This window comes from Silurus aristotelis (assembly GCF_946808225.1).
Source record: "Silurus aristotelis genome assembly, chromosome: 24".
NCBI lineage: Eukaryota > Metazoa > Chordata > Actinopteri > Siluriformes > Siluridae > Silurus > Silurus aristotelis.
The window spans coordinates 17,563,454-17,587,176 of record NC_139597.1 but is presented as its reverse complement, the minus strand read 5'-3'; the positions used below and the strand labels follow the sequence as shown (position 1 = coordinate 17,587,176).

Here is a 23,723-nt window from a genome sequence, read left to right as displayed (position 1 = left end):
TGGGGATCAAAGGCCAACCCATCCAACAGACGAGCTCCTGTAGCTCAAATTCCTCAAGGTAATGCTGTTAATGCTCAACAGGTCAGGACTGTTTTGACCAACGGAATATTAGGCAGGTGGTCATACAGTAATGTAATGCCTGATCATTATGGATAAATGGATAATGACAAGTCACCGGGTTAGAACAAGTCTCTGTTACGTTGCCCTGGCATATACATCACTAATTTCAGCATCATGTCTAGCACCGGGGTCACTAATCTGCTATTTTGTGGGTATTTGGGACTCCATATGGCGTACATCTTCATGTGGTGGTCTGACGTGTAGGAGGTGAGAAGAAGAATGACTGTTCACTATGTAACGTTAAATCTGTAAAAACAATGCCTACTGGGTCCTGCCATAAAATCCAACCACTTGCAATACAGTTTAATTAAATTGGTGTGTATTCTCTATTTACATTTATGCCTATTTGTTCCTTTGCGCTCCTGCAGCTGGAGGTGTTCTGTGAGGTGATGACCATGCAGCAGGCTGGATATGTGATGCTTACAGATTACCTTCAGAACAATTACAGGGAGCAACAGCAGCAGTTCCTGGGGCAGGTTTTTTCATCATACACTGGCACCGAGGAGGTTCTTGCTCCTAGTGAGTATAACATGCATACATACACACACACACACACACACATATATAAATATATACATACATTGCCAAATGTATTGGGCATTCCACATTTAGTCCCAATTTGCCCTCCTAATTCCCTCCATTCCTCTGAGATGATGTTCCACTAGATTTTGGAGTGTGCTTATGGATATTTGTGTTCATCAGCCACAAGGGTGTTATGAAAGGCAGGTACTGGTGTAGGTGAGGAGACCTGGGGTGCAGTCAGCGTTTACATTCATCCCAAAGGTGTTCAGTAGGGATGAGATCAGAGCCCTATAGCAGGCCACTCAAGATCTTCCTCTTCAAAACATTTAAACCAGATCTTCAAGGAGCTCACTTTGTGCACAGGGGCATCACCATGCTGGAACATTTTTGGGTTTTTTACATTACATTACAATGAAGTGATGTAATGTGAGTGGTACTGAAGACATGGATGTGTGAAGTGAGTACGAGTGTGTGTTGAGTCCGGGTTGTACAGATCAGTCACACAGTTGTGTGTGTGTGTGAGAGTTTCAGTTTCAGTTCAGTTCTGTGTTGAGAAGCCTAATGGCTTGAGGGAAGAAACTGTTACACAGTCTGGATGTGACAGACTTCAGAACCGCTTCCCTGATGGCAGGAGGGTGAAGAGTGTGTGTGAGGGGTGTGTGTGGTCGTCCACAATGCTGTTGGCTTTGCGGATGCAGCGTGAGGTGTAAATGTCCATGATAGAGGGGAGAGAGACTCCGATGATCTTCTCAGCTGTCCTCACTAAAGACACTAAAGGACCAAAGACACTCAGCTGTCTTTGTTCCTCACAGCTCTTTGGTCTTGGCCATGTTAGTAGTTGGATTCTTACTGATTGTATGGGGTGGACAGGTGTCTTTATGCAGCCAACGACCTCAAACAGGTGCATCTAATTTAGGATAATAAATGTAGTGGAGGTGGACATTTTAAAGGCAGACTAACAGGTCTTTGAGGGTCAGAATTCTAGCTGATAGACAGGTGTTCAAATACTTATTTGCAGCTGTATCATACAAATAAATATTTTAAAAATCATATATTGTGATTTCTGGATTTTTTTTTTTTAGATTATGTCTCTCACAGTGGACATGCACCTACGATTACAATTTCAGACCCCTCCATGATTGGGAGAGTGGGAGAACTTGCAAAATAGCAGGGTGTTCAAATACTTATTTTCCTCACTGTATATCAGTGCGCATAATCTTTTAGAGGTTTGCTTCAGTGTCTCACACTCTGATGATGCTCTTCAATTGTATGAAAAAAACCCAAAAAACACTGGCAGCGAGTTAGGCGTTGCTAAGTAACATCTTTTCCCCTCAGCATGGCCCTTCCCTTTGTTCCCTTTTTCAAGTAGACTTGCACTGAGCAAAAAAAAAAAAAAAAAAAAAGTTTGGTTGGTATGTGCATGGCTTTTCGGGTGCATCTCTCCATTTTTTTCATAAGACATTCCAAAATGTTTTAATGATCTATTCAGCTTCTAATACACACACACACACACACACACACTTCAAATATATCAAAACGGCATTCGCCGACCTTCCAACGTTTCATCGGAATTTCTAACGCGTGGTGGTGCATCTCCTCACGTCCTGTTTTACTGATTTTTTCCCCCAAAGCTGTGGGGGTGGAGGGATCAGAGTTATTCAACTGCTTAGAGGGCCTCGGTCTTTGAAACGCTCATCCACAAGCTCTCCCCCATTGTCCTGACACAAAACCCTCATTCAAACACAGCCATACTTTTCCCCATTGCATTTTCCTCTTTCGTCTTCTTTGTGTTATTGTTTTAATGAAAAGAGACCATAGCTATAGTTTTTTTTTTTTTTTTTAAGTACTTTATGAAAAACAGAACTCCATTATTAAAACAAAATATATGGACAAAAGTTTGTGGACACCTGACCATAAGACCACAAATATGTGCTTTTTCAAATTAGTCCCACATTATTATTATTATTATTATTTTTATTATTATTATTAATATTATTAGCCTTCACTCTTGTGGGTAAATGTTCCAGTAGTTTTTGGAGTGTACATGTGGAGATTTAAGCTCAAATCAACGAAGTAAGGTCGTGATGTCGGTGAGATGAGGAGACCCGGGGTGCAGTCAGCGTTCCAGTTCATATGTTTGACAGGGTTAAGGTAGGATCTTTCACCCCAACCCATGTAAAGCATATCTTCATAGATCTGGATTTGTACACAGGGGGATTGTCATTGAACAGGTTCGAGTCTTTTGATTCAAGTGAAAGAGAAAATTTCATGCTGCTACATCCAAAGACATCCTAGAAAATTGTTTGCCTGGAACATTGTGGGAACTGTAAGCAGAAGTTCAAATCCCAACACAAACAAGCTGCTACTGCTGGGCTCTTGAGCATGGCCCTTAACCCTCAACTGCTCAGCTGTAGGTTTCTAAGGATACTTTTGTCCACATAGATGTACAGATGTAACTGATTCCGATCAAACGTTCTTGTCCTCAGTGTGCACCTCGGAGCCAGAGAACGTTCAGGCGGATCCGCAAAACCACACCAGCATCATGGTCACGTGGGAAAGGCCGCGTGCCGTCTACGAAACCAGCATCGAAAGATATTCCGTCACTTACCAGAGTCTACAGGGCAAAAATGCTCCAAAGCGACAGTTCCTGACCGACGGGGACCAGGATGTTGTAAGTTGGGTGTGAAGTTGAAATCAACAATTATAGTTTGGATTCATAATAACAGTAATACTTAAATCAACAATACTTTATTAATCAAAAACAATGAAGATGATATAGATATAGTTATAGATTTTCATGCCACACTTAGATAATGTTAATATCTTGGGCAGTTGTATGCAATAATTTCAGTGCAATAATAATTATAATTGTTACGTGTGCAATAACTTGTATAACTATCTGTGCAGTCTGACTTTTTTGCCATTTGTTTCACTGCTGCAACAAATTTCATTTCATTAATTTAATATAAAACAATATGTACATTTATTTAAATATTCTTTTTCTTTTTTTTTATCTTACAATAAACATTACTTTTAATTATACTGTGAGCAACTGCAACCCAACAATTTCTCTATAGGGACCTATAAAGTATTTGGATTGTATATATGTATATATATATATATATATATATATATATATATATATATATATATATATATATATATATATATATATATATATATATATATATACACATACATTATATATACACACACAATCTTTCTATCTGTATGGCCATAAATAGTGTTTTAAATAATGTATGGCCATGGATAAACTTAAAATATAAAAAACATGGTCCCTTCGGCACTTTTATAGACCCGTAGTGATTAAGCACGCTCCTTACTTTGCATTGTGAGCACATCTGACAAAAAAAAAGTTTAGAGAAATATAAAAAAATAAAATCTAAATGTAGATATCAATTGTGAGAAAATACAATTATAATCTCCATCAAATGTTATTACTTGTTTATTGCGCTGGGCCACGTGAATTCAATTTTGCTTTGTGTTACAGGGAGCCATTATTTACAACTTGCTGGCCAATAACAGCTACGTTGTCCAGGTGGTGGCGCTGTGCACCAACGGCTTGACCGGTCGCATGAGTGATCAGTTTATAGTGGACATGCCTCTGGAAGACCCTGGTAAACCCGCCCTGCTCACTAATTTACGCTCAGTACACGTTAGTGGAGTTTTACGCACAAATTAATCGGGGAATCTTTAACGCTTATTCGACAGAAAACGATCCTGATCCATCGGCTGAATCAACCCAAGTAGAAGATTTTCTTGAGGTACGATTATTTCAAAAAGAAAAAAAAGCATGTGTGATTGCGCCATTAGTGATCGATTTTTTTTTGCTTATTTCAGGAGACCTCCCAGCCCACTGTATCTGTGAGTAGGACAAGCAGCAAACCAACAGTTTTGCCTGCCCAGACCTCTTCTTCCAAGAGCGACACCACACCCACCTACAATCAACCAGTAGCACTTTTTCCAACGATAAAGCCAACCACATCACCACCACCACAACATAGGCTTACAGTAGAATCTCAAACGTTTTCTTCAGAACAGACAATAAGCCACGAACAACCAACAAGCAGCCACCTTTCTCCAGAGGACGAAGACACCATGCTGGTAACTGAAGTTCACTTGAAATCTAGGACGACTTCGTCCAGCCCGAACGAGGAGCAGCTCAGTCTGCCGACGCTCATAACCAGAGGGGATCGAGATCAGGGGCAAGTGTGGTGGACCAAACCTCGCGTCACTTCGGTGACCTCAGCTCCAAATGCAGAGAGCAGAACCATCTACGTCACCAGTAACACTTTGTCCGTCTCAGTGAAGAATGTTAACGAACCCACTCGGCCGTTGTTTAACGGTAAGTCTGAGAATAATTACAGTTCAAAAACACTTGGTTTCAGCAAACAAAAAAACATGATCATATTGGTTCTTTTGAAATGGACACAAAACGTACAAATTGTAGAAATTCATTCAATATCTTACAAGATACAAATAAATACACACTGGATACAATTTAAAAAGACAGAAAAACCACCATTCTTCTATTCAGTGGTGGACGAAGTACCCAAACCATCTACTTGGGTTAAAGTAGAGAAACACTCGGAAAAATTTTACCTCAGTAAAAGTGTCCAATAAAACGTACGAAAGTATTTGCCTCCAAAAATGTACTTAAGCCTCCAAAGTACTACGATTTATTAAAGCTATAATGCTTATATTATCCTTTTTCTCACTCAGTTTATGTGAAAAGACTCTAAGCACAAGCAGCTATTAATAGAATTATATTAATGAGTCAAACACTGATTGAAATCAGTGTTAAAATATTAACATAATCATGAGCCCAAAACCTTCTTTTCAACTACTTTAGAAAAACCACGTGAACAAGGTCACAGGTGTTGTGGCGAGTTCGAGTCAGGAGTTTCTTCCATCATTTGTTCCTCTCAAAATGTTCTGCTTGCTGTTGAACTGGCGTTGAACCGTATGTTGGTGATAAGTAGAGACCACCAACACGATCCTGATTGGTGGCGTGCTGCAAATTTGACCAGTTAAGTTTCATAAATAAATAAAAAAGGGCCGACTGATTTCGCAAAATGTAGTGGAGTAAAAAAGTACGAGATTCGATTTTGAAATGTAGTGAAGATAAAGTCAAGGAAATACTTCGGTAAAGTTCCAAACTAAAAATCCCCCACAAGTATAACTCCAAAAAAGCTCAGGTACCGAAGAATGGCAGGTCAAATCAAAGTCTACAATTCTTAATCTTCTTGGGACTTTAGTTGAAGTTGAATTATAGTAATACTTGGATGGATGAAGTACAATACTTTATCTGTCACATCAAGGCTACACACAACAACCAAATTATTAGGAATCGTGCTATAAAATGATTTGCAGTTTAAAATTACTTTTTTATGGACTTAAATAGTGGAATATTTTAACTCTTTGATAAATTTAGGGGGGGGAATAAATTTGTGAAAAACACCCAAAGTGATTAACATCGCTTACCTCACATTTTGAGCAAATCTAACAAAACAATTTGATGTATCAATTTAATTAAAATCTTCTATGGAAGTTGAGAAAAGGAAAAAATTAAAACAAACATTTTTCTCTTCAAGTGCAAAAAATGATAGAAAGAAGGTCATCACAGAAAACCAAGGCATAAAACCAAGACTTATACCAGGCAACCCAAAGAAAAAACAGGAGACTCAGGGACAGGATGACTTAACTTCATTAAAAAAAGGGGACTTGAATACACAAAATTCAATTCAATTCAATTCATTTTTATTTGTATAGCGCTTTTAACAATGAACATTGTCTCAAAGCAGCTTTACACAGATAATGCGGTACAGGTTTAAACAATAAAAATAAACCTGTACAGATAATGCGGTACAGGTTTAAACAATAAAAGCTAATAAGGGAATCTGGAAACACTCTGGTGACATCTAGTGGAAAAAAACAGGAAACACAAAGAAATAATAATAAAAAAGCCTGGCTGGAAACCCCCCAGATCTTGACAGTTTTCCTACATGTTGTCTGCTAACGAATCCCTGTGTGGTGCTTGTTGAGGTGATATAGTATTTAGTGCTTCCTGCTTCATCCTGATGCCCTGCTTCTGGATCATGTGTGTCCAAGGCTCACTGATGTTGATGTTATAGCTCATATTCCTGAAGGAGAACCAACACAATATTGGTTGCTTTGTATTGGTGCAATTCCCCCTGCAGCCTGTAGAGTGTAGGATATTCATATACCCAAAGTTGTCTATATCATTAAAATGTACAGCAGTCAAACATTGGTCCATGCATTTTTCTACAGATTTCTCCTTTACTTCTACTTGAAAGAAGGTATGCATTGTTGGTCATGTGCAATTTTCCTGGACCACTTGGAAATTGTACACCGAGCAAACAATTTCCGACTGGTACACGCTGATGAAAGAGCTAAGCGTGACATTGTAGAGATACAGATTTTTACCTTGAGAGGAAAAGCCATGTTGAGGGAGGAAGTACAGATCCCAGAAGTGCAGATTTTCCACTGGGAGAAGGGTTAGAGGGATCCATGAACCTGTGAATCCCAGACTCTTTAAACCCAGTGTCGGATGTATTTCTGAATTTCTGAATTTATTTTGTGACTTCATTCTAATAATTCATATATGCAAATATTGCTATGTCCAATAGTAGGAAATCATGGTGACTGGTATACTGTCCTGCTCATCTATTGAAATTTCATTCACGCAGTAAAAAAAAAAAAAGGCCGAAATCCGGACAGCAATACTCTGGCTTTAATCAAATTTGTGTTTTCTGGACAGAAGCGAGCAACAGCAGTCCACAGTCTCGAGTGGGAATGGTGGGAGGGACGGAGCGAGAAAAGAGGACAGTGGTGCCACTAGCGGTGGTGTCTACCCTTACTGCGATCTGCCTGCTGGTGCTGATTAGCATCCTCATCTATTGGAGGTAATTTGAAACACACACATGTATACACACTTCAGCACTAAATGATACATTAGATGGCTAAATGTTACTTATATATGTGCATATGTGCTTCTGAAGTGGATGATCTCTCAAGTGTTCTGCATAGAGATCTGACCTCCTCAACCAGAGTAAACGCATTTAGAACGAAATGGAACACTGACTGAACCCCCACCACCTCACAAAACATGTCTGATCTTACAAATGTCCTTGTATCTGAACGATTACTAATCATTCAGCAGTAGCTCAATAGTTAAGGGTCTGGATTACTAATTGGTAGGTCAGCAATTCAGCCCCTATATGCTCTAAGGCAGCGGTCCCCAACGTTTTTTGTGCCACAGACCGGTTTAATGTCGGACAATATTTTCACGGACCGGCCTTTAAGCTGTGGAGGATAAATACAACAAAATAAAATGATACGACCATAAAAACTGGTATTTTCTCAATATAATATTAAACGTAAATCCACTGTGTTGTTTTTGTTCATTTTGCTCGCTTGGGGGTTTGAATTTAGCAGTATTGTATTATGTGTTAGCGGCCGTAGCCCCTTTAAGAAGGTAGCAGATGGAGGTAAGACATGTGATCGAGGCATCATGACATGCATCAAGAGTGAGTCATAGACAGATGTGGTGGAGAGAATCCGGTAATTTTCCAAAATAAAACATCGTTCAGAATCAGATAATAAATAAAACAGAAATAAGTTATGTATTCTTTCTGTGTGGCCCGGTACCAATTGACCTGGGGGTTGGGGACCACTGCTCTAGGTGGGCTGTATGTTGGCTGACCTGAACAAGCTGGGATATTAAAAATACTCTTATATTCTCACAGCAATCCCCAAAATCTAGATTAAAATCTTCCTAGAAGAGTGAAAAATTCCTAAATTATGGAAACATACAAGTTTGATAGTCTTAAATACTGTCCATATTTAAGGCATCGGTCTAGAAAAGACCCCCTTTTCTACGCACAACCGAGCATTTGAGGGTTAAGGGCTTTGCTCAATGCCCCCACAGTGTAATAGTACTGGGATTTTAACTTCTGACCCTCCAATCCAGAGTCCAATGCCTTAACCACTGTTTCACATCAATTAATGATTAAAAATAGGTAAATCGTTTGATTATTCATGTGAATTATTCAACAAACAATTGACATATGTTTAAATGCTGGTTTCAGATGAAAAAAAGCTTAGCAAAATTCTCTTCCCTTTATAGTTATTATTTTAAAATGTACCTTGTATATCTTGTAATTTTTTATTATGATTATTACACTTCTCTAAAACAATTAAACCAAATAATGAATTTGTCAGGACAATCATCCACAACCTGCTATATAAGGACTCATGATTCAGTATCTTAGTTGATATTACTCTTGGGCAGCCCTTGATTGCTGGATTTGTGATAATGCTGTGACTTACATTTATCTCATTCATACAACTGAGCAGATGTGGAGTTAAGGGCCTTACTCAGGGGCCCAGGAGTGGCATTTCATTCCCAGACATTACACTCATTCACATTAATGATTTATGAGTGTAGTATCATGCTATTCCCTTGGGTCACCTGTTACGAGAACGGATTGTGTCTGCTGAATGTTTGACTATTATTTGGTTAGAATTTGTTTATCTCTCACCGCCGCGGCCCGGGTTCGATCCCCGGTCAGGGAACCGAACCCAGCCATTATGGTTGTACAAGCCAGTGCAGCCCCAAGCCCGGATAAATGGGTAGGGTTGCGTTGGGAAGGGCATCCAGGGTAAAAACGTGCCAAATCGAACATGTGGATCATGAATACGGATGATCCGCTGTGGCGACCCCTAATGGGAGAAGCCGAAAGAAACTTAGAATTCGTTTATCATTTGGAATCTTAAAAACCAATGACTTTTACAGATAAGGATTTTGATCAATTGGAATTAACTATGGTAGTCCTAAGAGGCCTGCATTATAATCTATTTTTCTTTCTCGTGATCACAACATCATTTTCTGCCTGAAACTTTTCTTGGGATCTCAACATAAAAACCCGTTTTCTCACGAGGAAATTGTATCGCTGGAAAATCTCGCACCTTGTGATTGTTTCTGGTGTATTGTATTTCACGAGTTACACGTTGGTGTCTGAAATCTCTATTATGAAGTTGCAAATTTTCTCCAGCAAATATGGACTTTATCTCTCCGTTGAGAGAGAGAGCGAGAGAGAGAGAGAGAGAGAGAGAGAGAGAGAGAGAGAGAGAGAGAGAGATCCCAGAGGATACCTTATGTGTAAGTTCTCAATCACTGACAGACACAAACCTATTTCAGTGTCCTCTAGAACATGCTCTTATGCCAAATACACAGGAAAATGAAGCACTGATCATGAGGAAACATTATGTCATGATCACAAGAAAAATAAGTCGTGATAATGAGAAAACAAGAAAGAAAAAAAAAATACATAATGCCTGGCCTCTTAGTACTTCAATATGAAGGATAAAAGCATTATTTGCTTCATTTCATTTATAAAGTCAAGACTAGTTTTCCCTCTGCCCCTGTCAGCTTTTGAATTTTTATCCACAATTGTGAACACAACAATGGTCTCTGCAACTAGATGGGATGACATGAAATGGACCAAGGAAAGACCATGGAGTTGAAGAGAATGTGGCTCTTTCTTGTGTTTCCTATTGTCACAAATTTTACATCAAAGTCCATGCTTGTTTTTTTTTTTTATTATTTTTTTTTTTACCATTCCTATGTGACACATCAAATAAAGAAATTTAACTCAATATGAAGATATTACAATACACATTGTGTGTGTGTGTGTGTGTGTGTGTGTGTGTGTGTGTGTGTGTGTGTGTGTGTGTGTGTGTGTGTGTGTGCAGGAAGTGCTTTCAAGCGACACATCTCTATGTAGAAGACAAAGCATCTCCCAGAGTCATAACAGCTCCATCAACACCTCTTCTCCTCAATACAGGTAACTGTACACACACACACACACACACACACACACACACACACACACACACACACACACACACACACACACAGAGTTTCTCTTCACATTTTTCAGCCGAAACACCATACACACTTAAAGTGCATATATATTACAGTCCTGAAATTTTCATGCTGTTGCAGAAGAACATGCAGCTCTTCCAGTGAAAGAATTTGTCAAGCACGTCACGGACCTTCACTCCAACAACACGTTCTCGAAGGAGTTCGAGGTACTCTGCGTTTTCTGTCCTTTTTGCTCAGACAGCTCACTTTACTAGATTCTACTTGAACTGTGAAATATAACAGGAACGATTTTCCCTGGAGCTGGACTTGGGCACGTGCAGGGATCACACCCTGAGCATGCTCTGTGCAAGCAAATTCGTCTAGACGAGTCAGCAGCATGTTAGCAAGAACACACTGCGTCATGCTCGAATGGGTTTCACAATCAGCCCCTTCAGGAGTGGTGTGAAACACCTGAATAACCCTTTTGTGTGCTTGATGCTGAGATCTTGAAATATTGCTCTCAAACAACAACCATTCCCATTTGTTTTTCTCAAATCCTGGGCTACACTTTATGCTTAATGAAGCTAGTGGCTAAGCAAGTTGCAGCTACAGTCGAAGCTACAGCTTTCCTGTCCTCAGACGAATGTCATTCCAATAACATTGAGCACTGTAGCATCCTTTAGACCTCTGTGTTTCCTCTCAAGTGTCCCACATTCTGTCATGTCCTGCCAGTAAGCTACTAGCTTAGCTACTAGCTGTTGCCAACATGTACTACTTTGTTTAATGATGAATTTGCTTCTCTTGGCTACGATTTGCAGCTCTTTGGTCTGTCATTCTCTTTACACAAATGTCTGCATGTGGACAAACCCTATAGTCTACACTTTAGAAGTAAACAGTCACTACTGTATGTTTCATTTGTTCATTCTGATACTGTCTGAGTCTTTAGGAAGACAATAATGAGAATCAGTTTTGTACCAATTAACTATTGGAGCAGCAAGCCCCCGAATGCTATGAATGCAGTTGTTTGCATTTCAAGCCCCTTCTAGCTGCTATGTAGCATTGTTTCTCCAGGTCGATAACTGTCAGTATTCATACGGTTTATGGTTTACGGTCCACGACAAGGTTCTCTAGAAAGATTGTCGAAGGACACATGTTGTGAATACTGCATCATTTAGTCTCATGTGCACGAAGGGTCATTCAGGTGTTACACACTTCTCTGAAAGCTGCTACACGGTTACACAATAGCTAGCGCTTTATGTATCAGCACTGGCTGTTCACTGTTTGTCCTGGACTCTCATTCTTGTTATTTTTTTCTGCATTTGTTTTTCTCACTTCCCCATCCCCCCCCCCCCCCCCGATTAGAGCTTGAAAGAGTCTTACGAGGTAAGACACCTCAGTCTTGTGTTCTGTCAGTCATTCTTCCTTTAAACACATAACTATAGTTATGTAGTCTCGTCTGTCTCGATAAAAGCACCATTGCATGCACGTTGCATGACTGATGTGTAAAATGTGATGACACCTACTGTAACCTACTAAACTTGCATTCGTTATATAATGTAATGTAGAAAAAGTGTCTTTTTTTTGGAATATTTACAGGAAATTCAGTCCTGCACTGTGGACATGGGGATTACGATGGACAGTTCAAACCATCCAGACAACAAAAACAAGAACAGATACATCAACATCCTGGCCTGTAAGAGAAGCAGTTATTCCTTACTACACAAACATGTTCATTTTGCAATTTTTCTAAAAATTATTCCCCCCCAGATGATCACAGTCGAGTCAAACTCAATCACAATGCAGAGAAAGAGGGAAAGACTGGAGACTATATAAATGCCAGTTATGTGGATGTAAGTATAAGAAGTTTGCACACAAATATTTGTCACTATTAAATGTTACAATTTCATTGATAGTTTTAACCAGAATGAGTTTTCAATATTGGGTTCATCTGTTCGGGCTGGAAAACATGATTTTGGCTCTGTAGTGACGAGGTGGAATACATTCAGAGACGCGCCAACGCATGGCAGCACAAGTCACAGGGAGCACCGACCTTCATAAGTCAGTCTGCCAAAAGACATCGTCCTGTGTACATCAGGAGCTGTGCAACTGGTGTCCACGTGCATTACCACGTCTGCTATTTCATCTTGGACAGCAAGTTAGAACAAAGTATAAACGTGAAATTCTGTGAATATCTGCCACAGAAACGTTTGACGCGATTTGGCAAGTTGACGGCGATGCTGCAAAGAGTCGTCCGAGGGGTTTGAGTGGAATGTGTGCTTCAAGTGCGGAAGAACATCACTGTAAGATGACGAGAGAGATCAGGAAGACCTTTAACGGGCTCAACCCCTGAAAATGTAGAAACCATTCAGCAACTTGTGCATGATGATCATCGGAAAACAAGGCACAACATCGCTGCCATTGTCGAAATGTCATGTGGAACAGTCCAGGCGATCCTTACGTGTGATTTGAACATGCGCTGTGTTGCTGTCAAATTTGCAGCAGGCTGCTGACCCTGGAGCATAAGGAACACCGCGTTGAAGTCTGCCAAGAACTCCATCAGCGTCCCTTATGTCCAGGTCATTACCATTGATGAATCTTTGGTGTACGGGTAAGACCGTGTGACAAAGCAACAGTCTTCACAGTGGAAAAGCCCATCATCTTCATGAGCAAAAAAAGGCGAGGCAGATCCGCAGCGCGACTCGTCGTCTTTTTCGACGTTCGCGCCATAGTGCATCGTAAAATCCTTCCCCAGGGGCCAGACCATCAATATCGATTAATTCTGCCAGGTTTTAAGCCGTCCGAGGGAGGACATCGTATAATTATTTACAGCTTTTTACACCTTGGGTTCAATTCTTAGAGACTTATCATGAATTAGACAGGTTTTAAACTAATCAAGACCGTAGCATATAGCATCTGAATCAAGACCATAGCCTACAGAGTTTAAGTCAAGTCTGTAGCTTAGAGTAAAGACCATAGCCTACAGAGTTTAAGTCAAGTCTGTAGCTTAGAGTAAAGACCATAGCCTACAGAGCAACAAGCATCTCAGCAACTACTTGGCATTGGTTGGAACATTCCCCTCAAGCAAGATTGACACTGTGTACTTTTTCTTTTGACTTTGTTCTAGGGCTACAAACATCCTAAAGCTTACATTGCAGCCCAGGGTCCACTCAAGACAAGCCTGGAAGACTTCTGGAGGATGGTGTGGGAGCAGAATGTTAGCGTCATCGTCATGATAACCAACCTGTTGGAGAAGGGTCGGGTGAGGGGATGCTATGCTTTATGATAAGATCGTTCTTAATATTAATCGGATTCAATGGAATTTTGATTAGAATTGAAACTATGGTGATGATGGCCATTTATTTATTTTTTTGCAAAACCTGTTTAATGTTCTCTAAAAAATGTTTGGCAAATATCAATGAAGAATATAATTACAGGTCAAACAAATTACATACAATACATATAATAAGTCTTCTTGCCCACAGAGAAAATGTGACCAGTACTGGCCAATGGAAAACCAGGAGGAGTATGGGAGTTTTCTGGTCACGCTGAAAAATACTGTAACCTTGGCCTACTACACTAAGAGGACCTTCACTCTAAGAAACATCAGCAACAAAAAGGTTCATCATCATCATTGGTTATCAGTCTAACCCTAAAAACTGTCGTAAGTAAGAAAAAAGGCACAGTTTATTGTTTATTGGTCTGTGATATAGGGCTCTCTGAAGACTCGCAGTCAGGAAAGAACCATCGAACAGTACCATTACACTCAGTGGCCAGACATGGGCGTTCCTGAGTACACACTTCCAGTGCTCAAATTTGTACAAAAGTCATCTGAGACCCAGAACGCTGACTCAGGCCCTGTGGTGGTGCACTGCAGGTAACTTACTGGACTCACCATAAAAAATCTGTGTGTGTGTTTATTAGGGATGGAAAGATTTGATACAATTTCGATTTGATTCAACACAATGCGATTCAACGCAATATGATGCAATGAAGAAGAAAAAATGCTATGCATTTTAATGTGGTACTTTTTTTTCTTTTATTTCTTTGTTTCGGACAAAATCATCAATTTTCATCAAAGAAAAAGAAAAACGATGTCATAAAACCAGATGTTCTTTACTTGTTCTGTCTCCAGAAAGATGCAGCTCTACCTCTGCCATGTTAATCTAATATTCTGTGTAACTCTCAGGACACGCCTCGGGCTCAGTAGTGTTGTAATACGTCATATTCACGTAGAACGCGCTTGAGAACCGGCTAAGCATGGAGTGTAGCACATCTACTAATAATTATATATAAATTTATACCAATACACACTTTTTTAATCGATGCACCAATGCGAATCTCACTATCCCTAATATACTCCTGTCAGTCAATCAGAGTTGAGTCTTCAGCTAATGCTATAAATACTATTACTAGTCGAAATGATGTCTGGTTTAGATGCTTTATGTATGTGTTTAGTGCTGGAGTGGGAAGAACAGGAACCTACATTGTGATAGACAGCATGTTGAAACAGATAAAGGCAGAGGGAACGGTGAACATCATGGGCTTCCTGAAGCACATCCGGAGCCAGAGGAACTATCTGGTGCAGACTGAGGTAGAGGCACCTCAGCATATACTTTCAGTACAAAGCTATTCTGTTATACAATTGACCTCATGCCTCAATGTACCTGTCCAAAATTTGAGTAAAATGATGGGAGAAATTACACAAAGATGTGTAAACACTAGGTAAGGACCAACTTAAAAAAAAAAAAGTAAGAAATAGTATAAAAGTAGTAAAAGCAACAACAAAAAACCCCACTGAGGATCAAATGAATTCAATGCTGGCTGAAAGAAGGAGTGAGACTAGATGAAATTTGGATTATTTGAATGTAGACTGCTAATTAGTAATGGATGTACAGTACTTGATAATTAGGGAACTGATGTAACATGTGAGAAACCTGGAGAACCAAATCAACAAAAACTTCTAAACTTCTGAATCCAGATACAACCCCATTGCCACAATGGTCATCGATCATCGATGCTGAACGATATATACAGGTTTTAGAGCAACAAATGCTTCTCTCTAGAAAGTTTCTTTCTCAGGGAAGACCACGTTGACTGCATACAATAGCATGACTTTGCAGTAGGGGTTCTAAACTGGTCTGCCTGCAGTCTAGAGCTTTCACCATTTGAAAACATTTGGCCTCACATCAAACAAAAAATACAACAAAGAAAACTCAGAACTGTTGAGTAGCTAGAATTCTGTGTCAGATACATATGGGACAACATTCCTCTCCCAAAACTTCAGCAATTGGTCTCCTCAGTTCCCAGATGTATTCGGACAGAAGAGCTGATGCTAAAAAAGTGGTGAACATAACCCTGTCCCAACTTTTTTAAGACCTGTTGCAGGCATGAAATTCCAAAATAAATAAATAAATTTTCCTTAAAATTAAATAGATTTTCAGTTTAAACAATTCAGATGTTTTTTGTTTTATCGTTAATATGAATTTGTGAGATTTGCAAATGCAGTTTGTATTTTTCTACATTATACCTCGTGTCCCAACATCTTTGAAGTGGAATTGGGGTTGTCCTTTCTAATTATACTGGTTTTTAGTATTAATAATAATATCTCGTTAACTAATTTCCGCATTCTTCTTGCTCTTTGTTGTCAGGAACAGTATGTTTTCATTCACGACGTCTTAGTAGAGGCCATCAGGACTAACGAGACACAAGTTTCAGCCAACCACGTTCACGCTTACGTCTCGCATCTTCTCACTCCAGGACCAACAGGCAAGACCCGTCTAGAGAAACAGTTTAAGGTAGGATGATATCGTTTGATGACTTTGCTTTTGGAAATCAAGGACCGAACAATGAGCTGATGTCTTTATTTTATTTTGTACTTTTGTTTGTGCATTAAAGTTGATTAGCCAGAAGTGTGCAAATCAGGACGACTATGTAACAGCACTGAAAGAGTGTAACATACCAAAGAACAGGACTTCCGCCCTCCTGCCAGGTGAGTAGCACTGCGTTAAATTCCGTATCAAATTGAGAACTTCAGAAAGGTCACACAATATGATGTAACACTATTCACACTATGTATACCATTAAATGGCATAGAATAGTGCACATAATGGTACTTGCACCATTTACCCTGGCATTGTTGTTGGTACCAGATAAATTGGTTTGAATATTTTTTGTCAACAGTCTGTACCCAGAATGGTGAAGTGTAGTACAGAATGAGTTGCAGTTCTGCACTGCAAAAAATAAACGTCTAAATATAACAAATATATCCAGGGCAGATACTACACTTCAAGATAAGCATACTTAAAATATAGATAAATTAAAAAAAACTTTAAATATGCATTAAAACAGTGGTCCCCCATTTTTTTTGCGCCATGGACCGGATTATGTCGGACAATATTTTCACGGACCGGCCTTTAAGGTGTGGCAGATAAATACAACAAAATGAAATGATACGACCATAAAAACTGTATTTTCTAAATATAATAATAAACGTGAATCCACTGTGTTGTTTTTTGTTCATTTTGTTATCTTGGGGGTTTCAATTTAGTGGTAATGTATTATGTGTTAGCGGCCGGAGCCCCTTTAAGAAGGTAGCAGATGAAGGTAAGACATGTGACCGAGGCATCATGACATGCATCAAGAGTGAGTCATAGACAGATGTGGTGAAGAGAATCCGGTAATTTTCCAAAATAAAACATCGTTTAGAATCAGATAATAAATAAAACAGAAATAATGTAACTTATGTATTCTTTCTGTGCGGCCCGGTACCAATTGACCCACAGACCGGCCCCGCAGCCCGGGGGTTGGGGACCACTGCATTAAAACACATTCCAATCAATTCGATTTAATCAAATTAACTTCGAATAAGCTTAATAATTTTTTTTAACAATTTGCTTTTGATAATTTGTACGGAAAGGTCTTAAAACCAAAGCTACTAAACTAGAGAATTCCTGTCAATTTACTGAATCGTCATCATGATATCATTGTGAAAATTAGACAAAGCCTTTAAACTGAAAATAAGATTCCGTTTCGAATCAATATCACACATACAAGCTTATTGTCGACAATTGTTTTATTCGGATGAAGAGAGTAGGTGCGATGCAAAAACAACAAAATCGTTACTCGCTGCTTTGTCACTGTTAAACCCTGAAAGATATTCAACATGAGAAACTGAAATCAAACTGCAGATCAATTGAGTAAAAAGCAATAAGTACTTTGTATAAAGAAAAAATGAATGTGTTGGTTTAGACATGAAACAAGCATTTGGAATAAATAACATTAATAAACAAGTCCTAAGTGTGATTATTGAGCACAACTTTAAAACCAGTTCTTATCGTTAAAATCAAGGGTTAAAAGTTATAAAAGAAAATCTTAAAGCAATCATAATAATCCTTCACAATAGTTAGCATTTTATTCTTAAAATAAGATCAATGCGATTTTTATGGCTGGAAATAAGATGGTAAGTCTTGACTGAATGAACAGATTTTGCAGTGTTGTGGTAGAAACGCCTTGTTGAAGAGAGAAGAAGGTTAGGAAAGAGCCACGCAGCGACGAAACAGGTCGATGGGCGAAAAACGGCGTGCAATCAAAAGAAAAAATGTAAGAAGTAGAAACTACAGATATTTGTGTAAAAAGTGTAACGTGTGAAAGTAAAAAGTGGTCTGAAAAATAAATAGTGAAGTAAAGTACTGAAACCTTTGTTACTTCCCACCTCTGGATTTACAGTAGTAACAACTCTTACTGTATAATCACTCTTTACATCTTTACATCAGCATGCATAAGATTGAAACTTGAACTCCAAAAGCAAAAAAAACCCTATCAGGTTCCTCTCCTGTCAGCCAAGAAGAGGATTCTGAGGCTATCCGAGGCGACCTCACTTGGATGTAGAACATCACCATGATTTTGTCAGCCTGCATTTTTATGTGTAAAACCCTCGTTTTTGTAAAGACAGTTTTTTCCCCGGGAAGGTTCATAAAAAAGTTTTTTCCATGCCCTCATTCAGTCAGGAAGCATCTGTCATTACACTCTCGCTCTTGGCATGGAGAACAACCCCGAAAGAGGAAATGTATGTCCTAAAGCCTGCCGCTGTAGTCATCACCCCAGGAACTCCATTCACAACATGCTAATATGAATGACCTTTCAACAAACGTGTTACTGTTTGCATTTGCTCGTCCACAATCGTGTACTGTATTGATTCTACATCAGACCCCCAGTGTTTTGAAGAAGAGGATGTGAAGAGGGTTTTAAGTCTGGTTTCTTTTTTCTTTACTACATTTATTGTGACGTTTTCCAGTTACTTTAATGTTCCTCCACATCGTAGGCTGCTATAATGAGATTCTCTGGGTTTATTCTGTTGCTAATCTTGAACTCTCTGCATGGTACGTATGTCTTTGCTAATATCGGCCTACGATGCGAAAGCTTTTGTCATGTTCGATTCCTGCTGCAATTCTTCAAATGTACATAGAATTTTAGGTCTAGGGAACTTACTGAGCCTGCTGCAACAACGCAGCAAAGGTGCTAACCACTAGGGGTGCAACAGTAGATGTACGAGGTGGTAACAAAAAGGTTCGAGACTAATGGTGCTAACTGGCGCTATTCTGACCACGTGCGTTACCACGTCTGTGATTTCACCATGAACAGCAAGTTCAAAGAGCAAACATGAAATCCTGCATAAAACCGGCTAAATCTGCCACAGAGACATTTGACATGACAAACGGCGATGCAGCAACGAGCTCTCCGAGGGGTTTCGAGCGGCAGGAGCGCTTGAAGAGCGGAAGAACCTCACTTGAACACGACGAGACATCAGGAAGTCCTTTGACAAACTTAACCCCCCAACAATATCTAAACCATTCAGCTACTCGTGCATGATGATCGTCGGAGAACATTCAACATGATCTCACTTTCGCATCCATCCTACGCGCCTCCCGCGGACTTTTTCCCAAAGATGAAGAGCCGGCTCAAAGGTCACAGTTTTGACACCATTGTGGAGATCCAGCGCGAATCGCAGAAAGTGTTTGACACACTTTAAAAAGAAGACTTCCAGGACACATTGCAGAAGTGTCAGGAACCCTGGGAGCGCTGTATTACTGTGCAAGGGGAATATTTTGAAGTTGATAGTGATAAAGTACTTTCTTGTAAACAGAGCGAGTTTCTAAACCTTTTAAAACCGCCGTGTATTCGTACTGTTTCAGTACAGAACAAATCCGAGTTCCTTCAAGAATTTTTCTATTGGAATATAGGAAATCAAAGGAATTGAATGAATGAATAAAGGATGGCTGGAAGGAGTGAATTGATTTATGGATAAATTAATAAATTAATAAATAACTTGCCCTTCTTAAATGAAGACATTTTTTAAAGTATGCTGAATAAAGTAGAACAGTTAAGTAGGACATATCTTTACTAAATTAAACATTACTTTTAAAACACACACGTGCACACACACACTCACACACACACACACACACACACGCACACACACACACACACTCTCAAACGTCTGCATTACCCAAATTGGGTCTAACAAATGTAAACTATTTACATTTTATTTAATCAATTTAATTTGTGCCTATTTTATTGAAATCACTCAGTGAAAAAGTGTATTGCATTTGTTTGATTTATTCAATTTTATTATTTTTTTTATAAATTTTTTTTATATATACTGTATGTATGTGTGTGTGTGTATGTATTTTCCATTTATTTAAATTAAGCAGGCATTTTTAATTAAAATTGTTTTATAAAATATATGCATATGGTTGCTGTTCATAAATGTTAATAATAATAATAAAAAAAAAAAAAAAAAAAAAAAATAATTATTATAATAATAATAATAATAAAACATACAAAAAAAACACAAGCGATTTTATATTTTGCATTTCTTCCCTCTAACTGTACCAAAATTGAACCCGGACCGTGACTTGAAAACCGAGCTACGTAGTGAACCGTGAATTTTGTGTACCCCAACAAACCACACCACATGAGGTCACTGTCACATGACTGTTATTTGTATTTGGCCAAGCAAATGAGCTCTAGCCGTGATTTCCAGAATGTACAAGTGTAGGCTTCATTCAGATCAGGACAAGTACATTAGTGAGTCTGATCTTGATCTCTGTGTGCAGTGGAACGATCCAGAGTCAGTTTGTCTCCGACCGGTATGGATTCTTCCGACTATATTAACGCTTCTTACGTCATGGTGAGAACTGTTTCATTGTGGGTCTTTCATTGTAGTGAAATTACATTATTATTATGATTATTATGATGGACAATTTTCGGGTTTTTTTCTGTTTGCAGGGTTACCATCAAAGCAGTGGATTCATCATCACACAGAGACCCCTGGCCAACACTATACAAGACTTTTGGAGGATGATCTGGGACCATAATTCGCAGATCATCATTTCTCTGCCAGATATGCAGAGCCTGGTCTGTCATTACACACAAGCACACGTTTTGAATATATACTATTTTATATTAGAGGTCGACCGATTTTACTAGAGGATTTTACAGATACCGATATCTAGGATGGCTCGTACTTGCCGATAACCGATAATCAACCAATAGTTTTTGAACGGATACTGTATAAAAAAATTATACAAATATTAACACTCAGTGTAAAATACTGAATTTTAATCCAAAAAAAAAAAAAAAAAAACAGTACCGAATCATAAAAATGTGCTAAATTAAATAAATACAAATATATTCATTGTTTTAATCATTATTGAGGAAAATAAAAGACACACTCCAATTAAATAAAAACATTATAAGTTACATCCAAAATAAATTTTAAAAAAAGGACCATTCAAATAATCGGCATGTGTCGCCAGTGATTCGCCTCTAGAGGCCGCTTTTGTGCTGTAAATCGCAACCTGGAAAAATTATCTGTATGGATTTTTGCGGATATCCGATCAATCAGCAATCAACTATCGGTGCCGATTAATTGGCAAAACCGCTAAATCGGTCGAGCTCTATTTTATACCACTGATATTGAAACAACTCATTGGTCTTTCTGGTTTACAGAGCGAGGAGGAGGAGTGTGTTTACTGGCCAACTAAAGAGCAGCCAATCAGCTGTGAGACCTTTACAGTGACACTAGCAGGGGAGGATCATCTTTGTCTATCTTATGATGAGTCTCTGGTGGTGCAGGACTTTATTTTGGAAGCCTTAAAGGTAAGTAAATCACTTGCTTAATTTAATTGGATTTAATCTGTGGATGAAAAAGTACATATTGAAGTTAACTGAAAAAAATCATTTGAATGCTAACAAACGTTGAAAATAATTTTGATGGTAAGATTCGGTTAACGATGTAATGCATCGATTTTAAAAAGTGGGCATTTGGCAAACTTTTATTGTTATTCATATATAATTATTAGTAGATGCGCTATACTTTTATTATTTAAAAAGTGACCAATATTTTCTAATCTGAAGATTAATAAGATTGCGTATTCTACCGATTATTCCAACGATTATTTAAATAATCGTTCTTTAAGTTCTTTATTAAAAAGCGATACTAAATATACAAGAGAAAATAAGATGGTCTCTTATTTTATAAATGAACAAGTAACTTGGTTCCTTTTTAGAAAGATTCACGTTTTATTGCTGAAAGTGCAAGAAAAAAAGTTATCAAACTTTTTATTTATTGTGGCGGCAACAGGCTTCCATATGAATCTTCGCTTCGGCCCTCAATGTTTTTCCCCCGTTCCTCCATTTTTCTTCTGCAGTGTCTTCTGTGTTGCGCAGTGCTCTGTGTGTAGTTAAATGGAATAAACCAGGGGTCACCAACCTTTTTAAAACTGAGAGCTACTTCTTGGGTTCCGATTAATGTGAAGGGCTACCAGTTTGATACACACAGTTTTCAGTTTGATCTGAAATAACAAATTTCTCAATTTACCTTTTATTATATGTTATTATTAATAATTAATGATATTCATCAATGTGAAGACACTGATCATGTTAATGATTTCTCATAATAATTATCAACAATGATTTAACAAAGTAGGAAACTGCTATTTTTAGAAAAGGCCTGAGGGCTACTTGTGTGGTCTACGTTGGTGACCCCTGGACTAAACGAAGCATAAGGATAATTTGACTAGGTGAATTTTTGTAATCAAATTACTCTGTTACATATCGTTGGCTGAGATGCGAATCACAATCGGCCTCAGTTATGGAGATGCAGATCCCTAGTATTCTCTACCACCTCAAACCTTTCTGCACTATGGAAACAAATGAACTTCATTAAATTAATTTGCATATTAGATTTTTTACATTTATTTTATACAATATGTCTATTTTCAGAGACGTATGGCTTACTTTTGCGACACAATATTGAGGAACCACTTTTGGCTGCATTTTTCTTGGCTTGAAAAATTCTGCTTGGTCACGATTCTGAAGACCTGCCAGGTGGGAGAGTTGGATTGAGATCTGGGCTTCGACTGGGCCATTTGCCTACTTTCAAATGAATCACTAGCGTATAGCATTGTACATAAACGTAGAATTGTTGTCCACTCACCCAGTTACAATTCTACAATGCATTGTGCGTACACTGGAACAAGTTTTCCAACAAACTTGCCCTTAATGCTAAAAAGTCTTTCCGAAACACAATACTACCACCACCACCACCACCGTGCTTCAATATGTGGATGATATGCTGATTTGTTCAGTACTGGGTTTCTTCCAAGTGTCACAAAAGGCTTTGTTACTTGGACAAAACATTTTTCTCACATCAGACCCAAGACCTGAGAACGTTTTCCACTAATTCACCATGTATTTTAATTAACAAACTCCAAAAATGATTGGATAAATATTTTATTCTCAAGGCTTTGTGAGCTGGGGCCTGGCTGTTCTTGTAATTAGCTTCTTTAAAATGAGCTTTTTCTACCTGTTCTTTCCTTATTTGGACTTTTGTGTCTCTGGCTTTTGGTGAACGACATCCTTTAGACATAAATGTGTGCCATATTCTGACCTTTAATTGAAAATAAAGTATAAGTTGGATGCTTTTAAGTGGTGCAAATCTTTTTAATACCCAAGCCAAGATAAATTTCCTAGAACCTATCTCTCAGACTTGTTTTGATAGATCCCTGGTCATCATGACGCTGTTATTTTCTAGAACAAACTCTGGGGGTTCCACTATCTGTGTAGTTTCATAATCTGTGTATCTTCTGGACATTTAAACCCAGTTCCA

The 23,723-nt window shown here is 38.6% G+C and overlaps 1 protein-coding gene across 3 annotated transcripts in view; it reads left to right on the top strand.

Moving 5' to 3' along the window:
* ptprz1b (protein tyrosine phosphatase receptor type Z1b) overlaps positions 1 to 23,723 on the top strand; it is a 56,498-nt gene that overhangs the window by 30,591 nt on the left and 2,184 nt on the right. Inside the window, exons 8-27 of one of the 3 annotated variants that reach the window (XM_083528289.1) lie at positions 489 to 639; positions 3,129 to 3,313; positions 4,154 to 4,280; positions 4,375 to 4,427; positions 4,504 to 5,008; positions 7,445 to 7,589; positions 10,441 to 10,532; positions 10,694 to 10,779; positions 11,915 to 11,935; positions 12,149 to 12,245; positions 12,320 to 12,402; positions 13,677 to 13,811; positions 14,035 to 14,169; positions 14,263 to 14,426; positions 15,008 to 15,143; positions 16,201 to 16,347; positions 16,448 to 16,541; positions 20,668 to 20,741; positions 20,840 to 20,968; positions 21,563 to 21,712. In XM_083528289.1, coding sequence (XP_083384415.1) covers positions 489 to 639; positions 3,129 to 3,313; positions 4,154 to 4,280; positions 4,375 to 4,427; positions 4,504 to 5,008; positions 7,445 to 7,589; positions 10,441 to 10,532; positions 10,694 to 10,779; positions 11,915 to 11,935; positions 12,149 to 12,245; positions 12,320 to 12,402; positions 13,677 to 13,811; positions 14,035 to 14,169; positions 14,263 to 14,426; positions 15,008 to 15,143; positions 16,201 to 16,347; positions 16,448 to 16,541; positions 20,668 to 20,741; positions 20,840 to 20,968; positions 21,563 to 21,712 — 2,709 coding nt within the window. The remainder of the gene's footprint in view (positions 1 to 488; positions 640 to 3,128; positions 3,314 to 4,153; positions 4,281 to 4,374; positions 4,428 to 4,503; positions 5,009 to 7,444; positions 7,590 to 10,440; positions 10,533 to 10,693; positions 10,780 to 11,914; positions 11,936 to 12,148; positions 12,246 to 12,319; positions 12,403 to 13,676; positions 13,812 to 14,034; positions 14,170 to 14,262; positions 14,427 to 15,007; positions 15,144 to 16,200; positions 16,348 to 16,447; positions 16,542 to 20,667; positions 20,742 to 20,839; positions 20,969 to 21,562; positions 21,713 to 23,723) is intronic. The other 2 variants (XM_083528288.1, XM_083528290.1) reach the window with 2 other exon arrangements.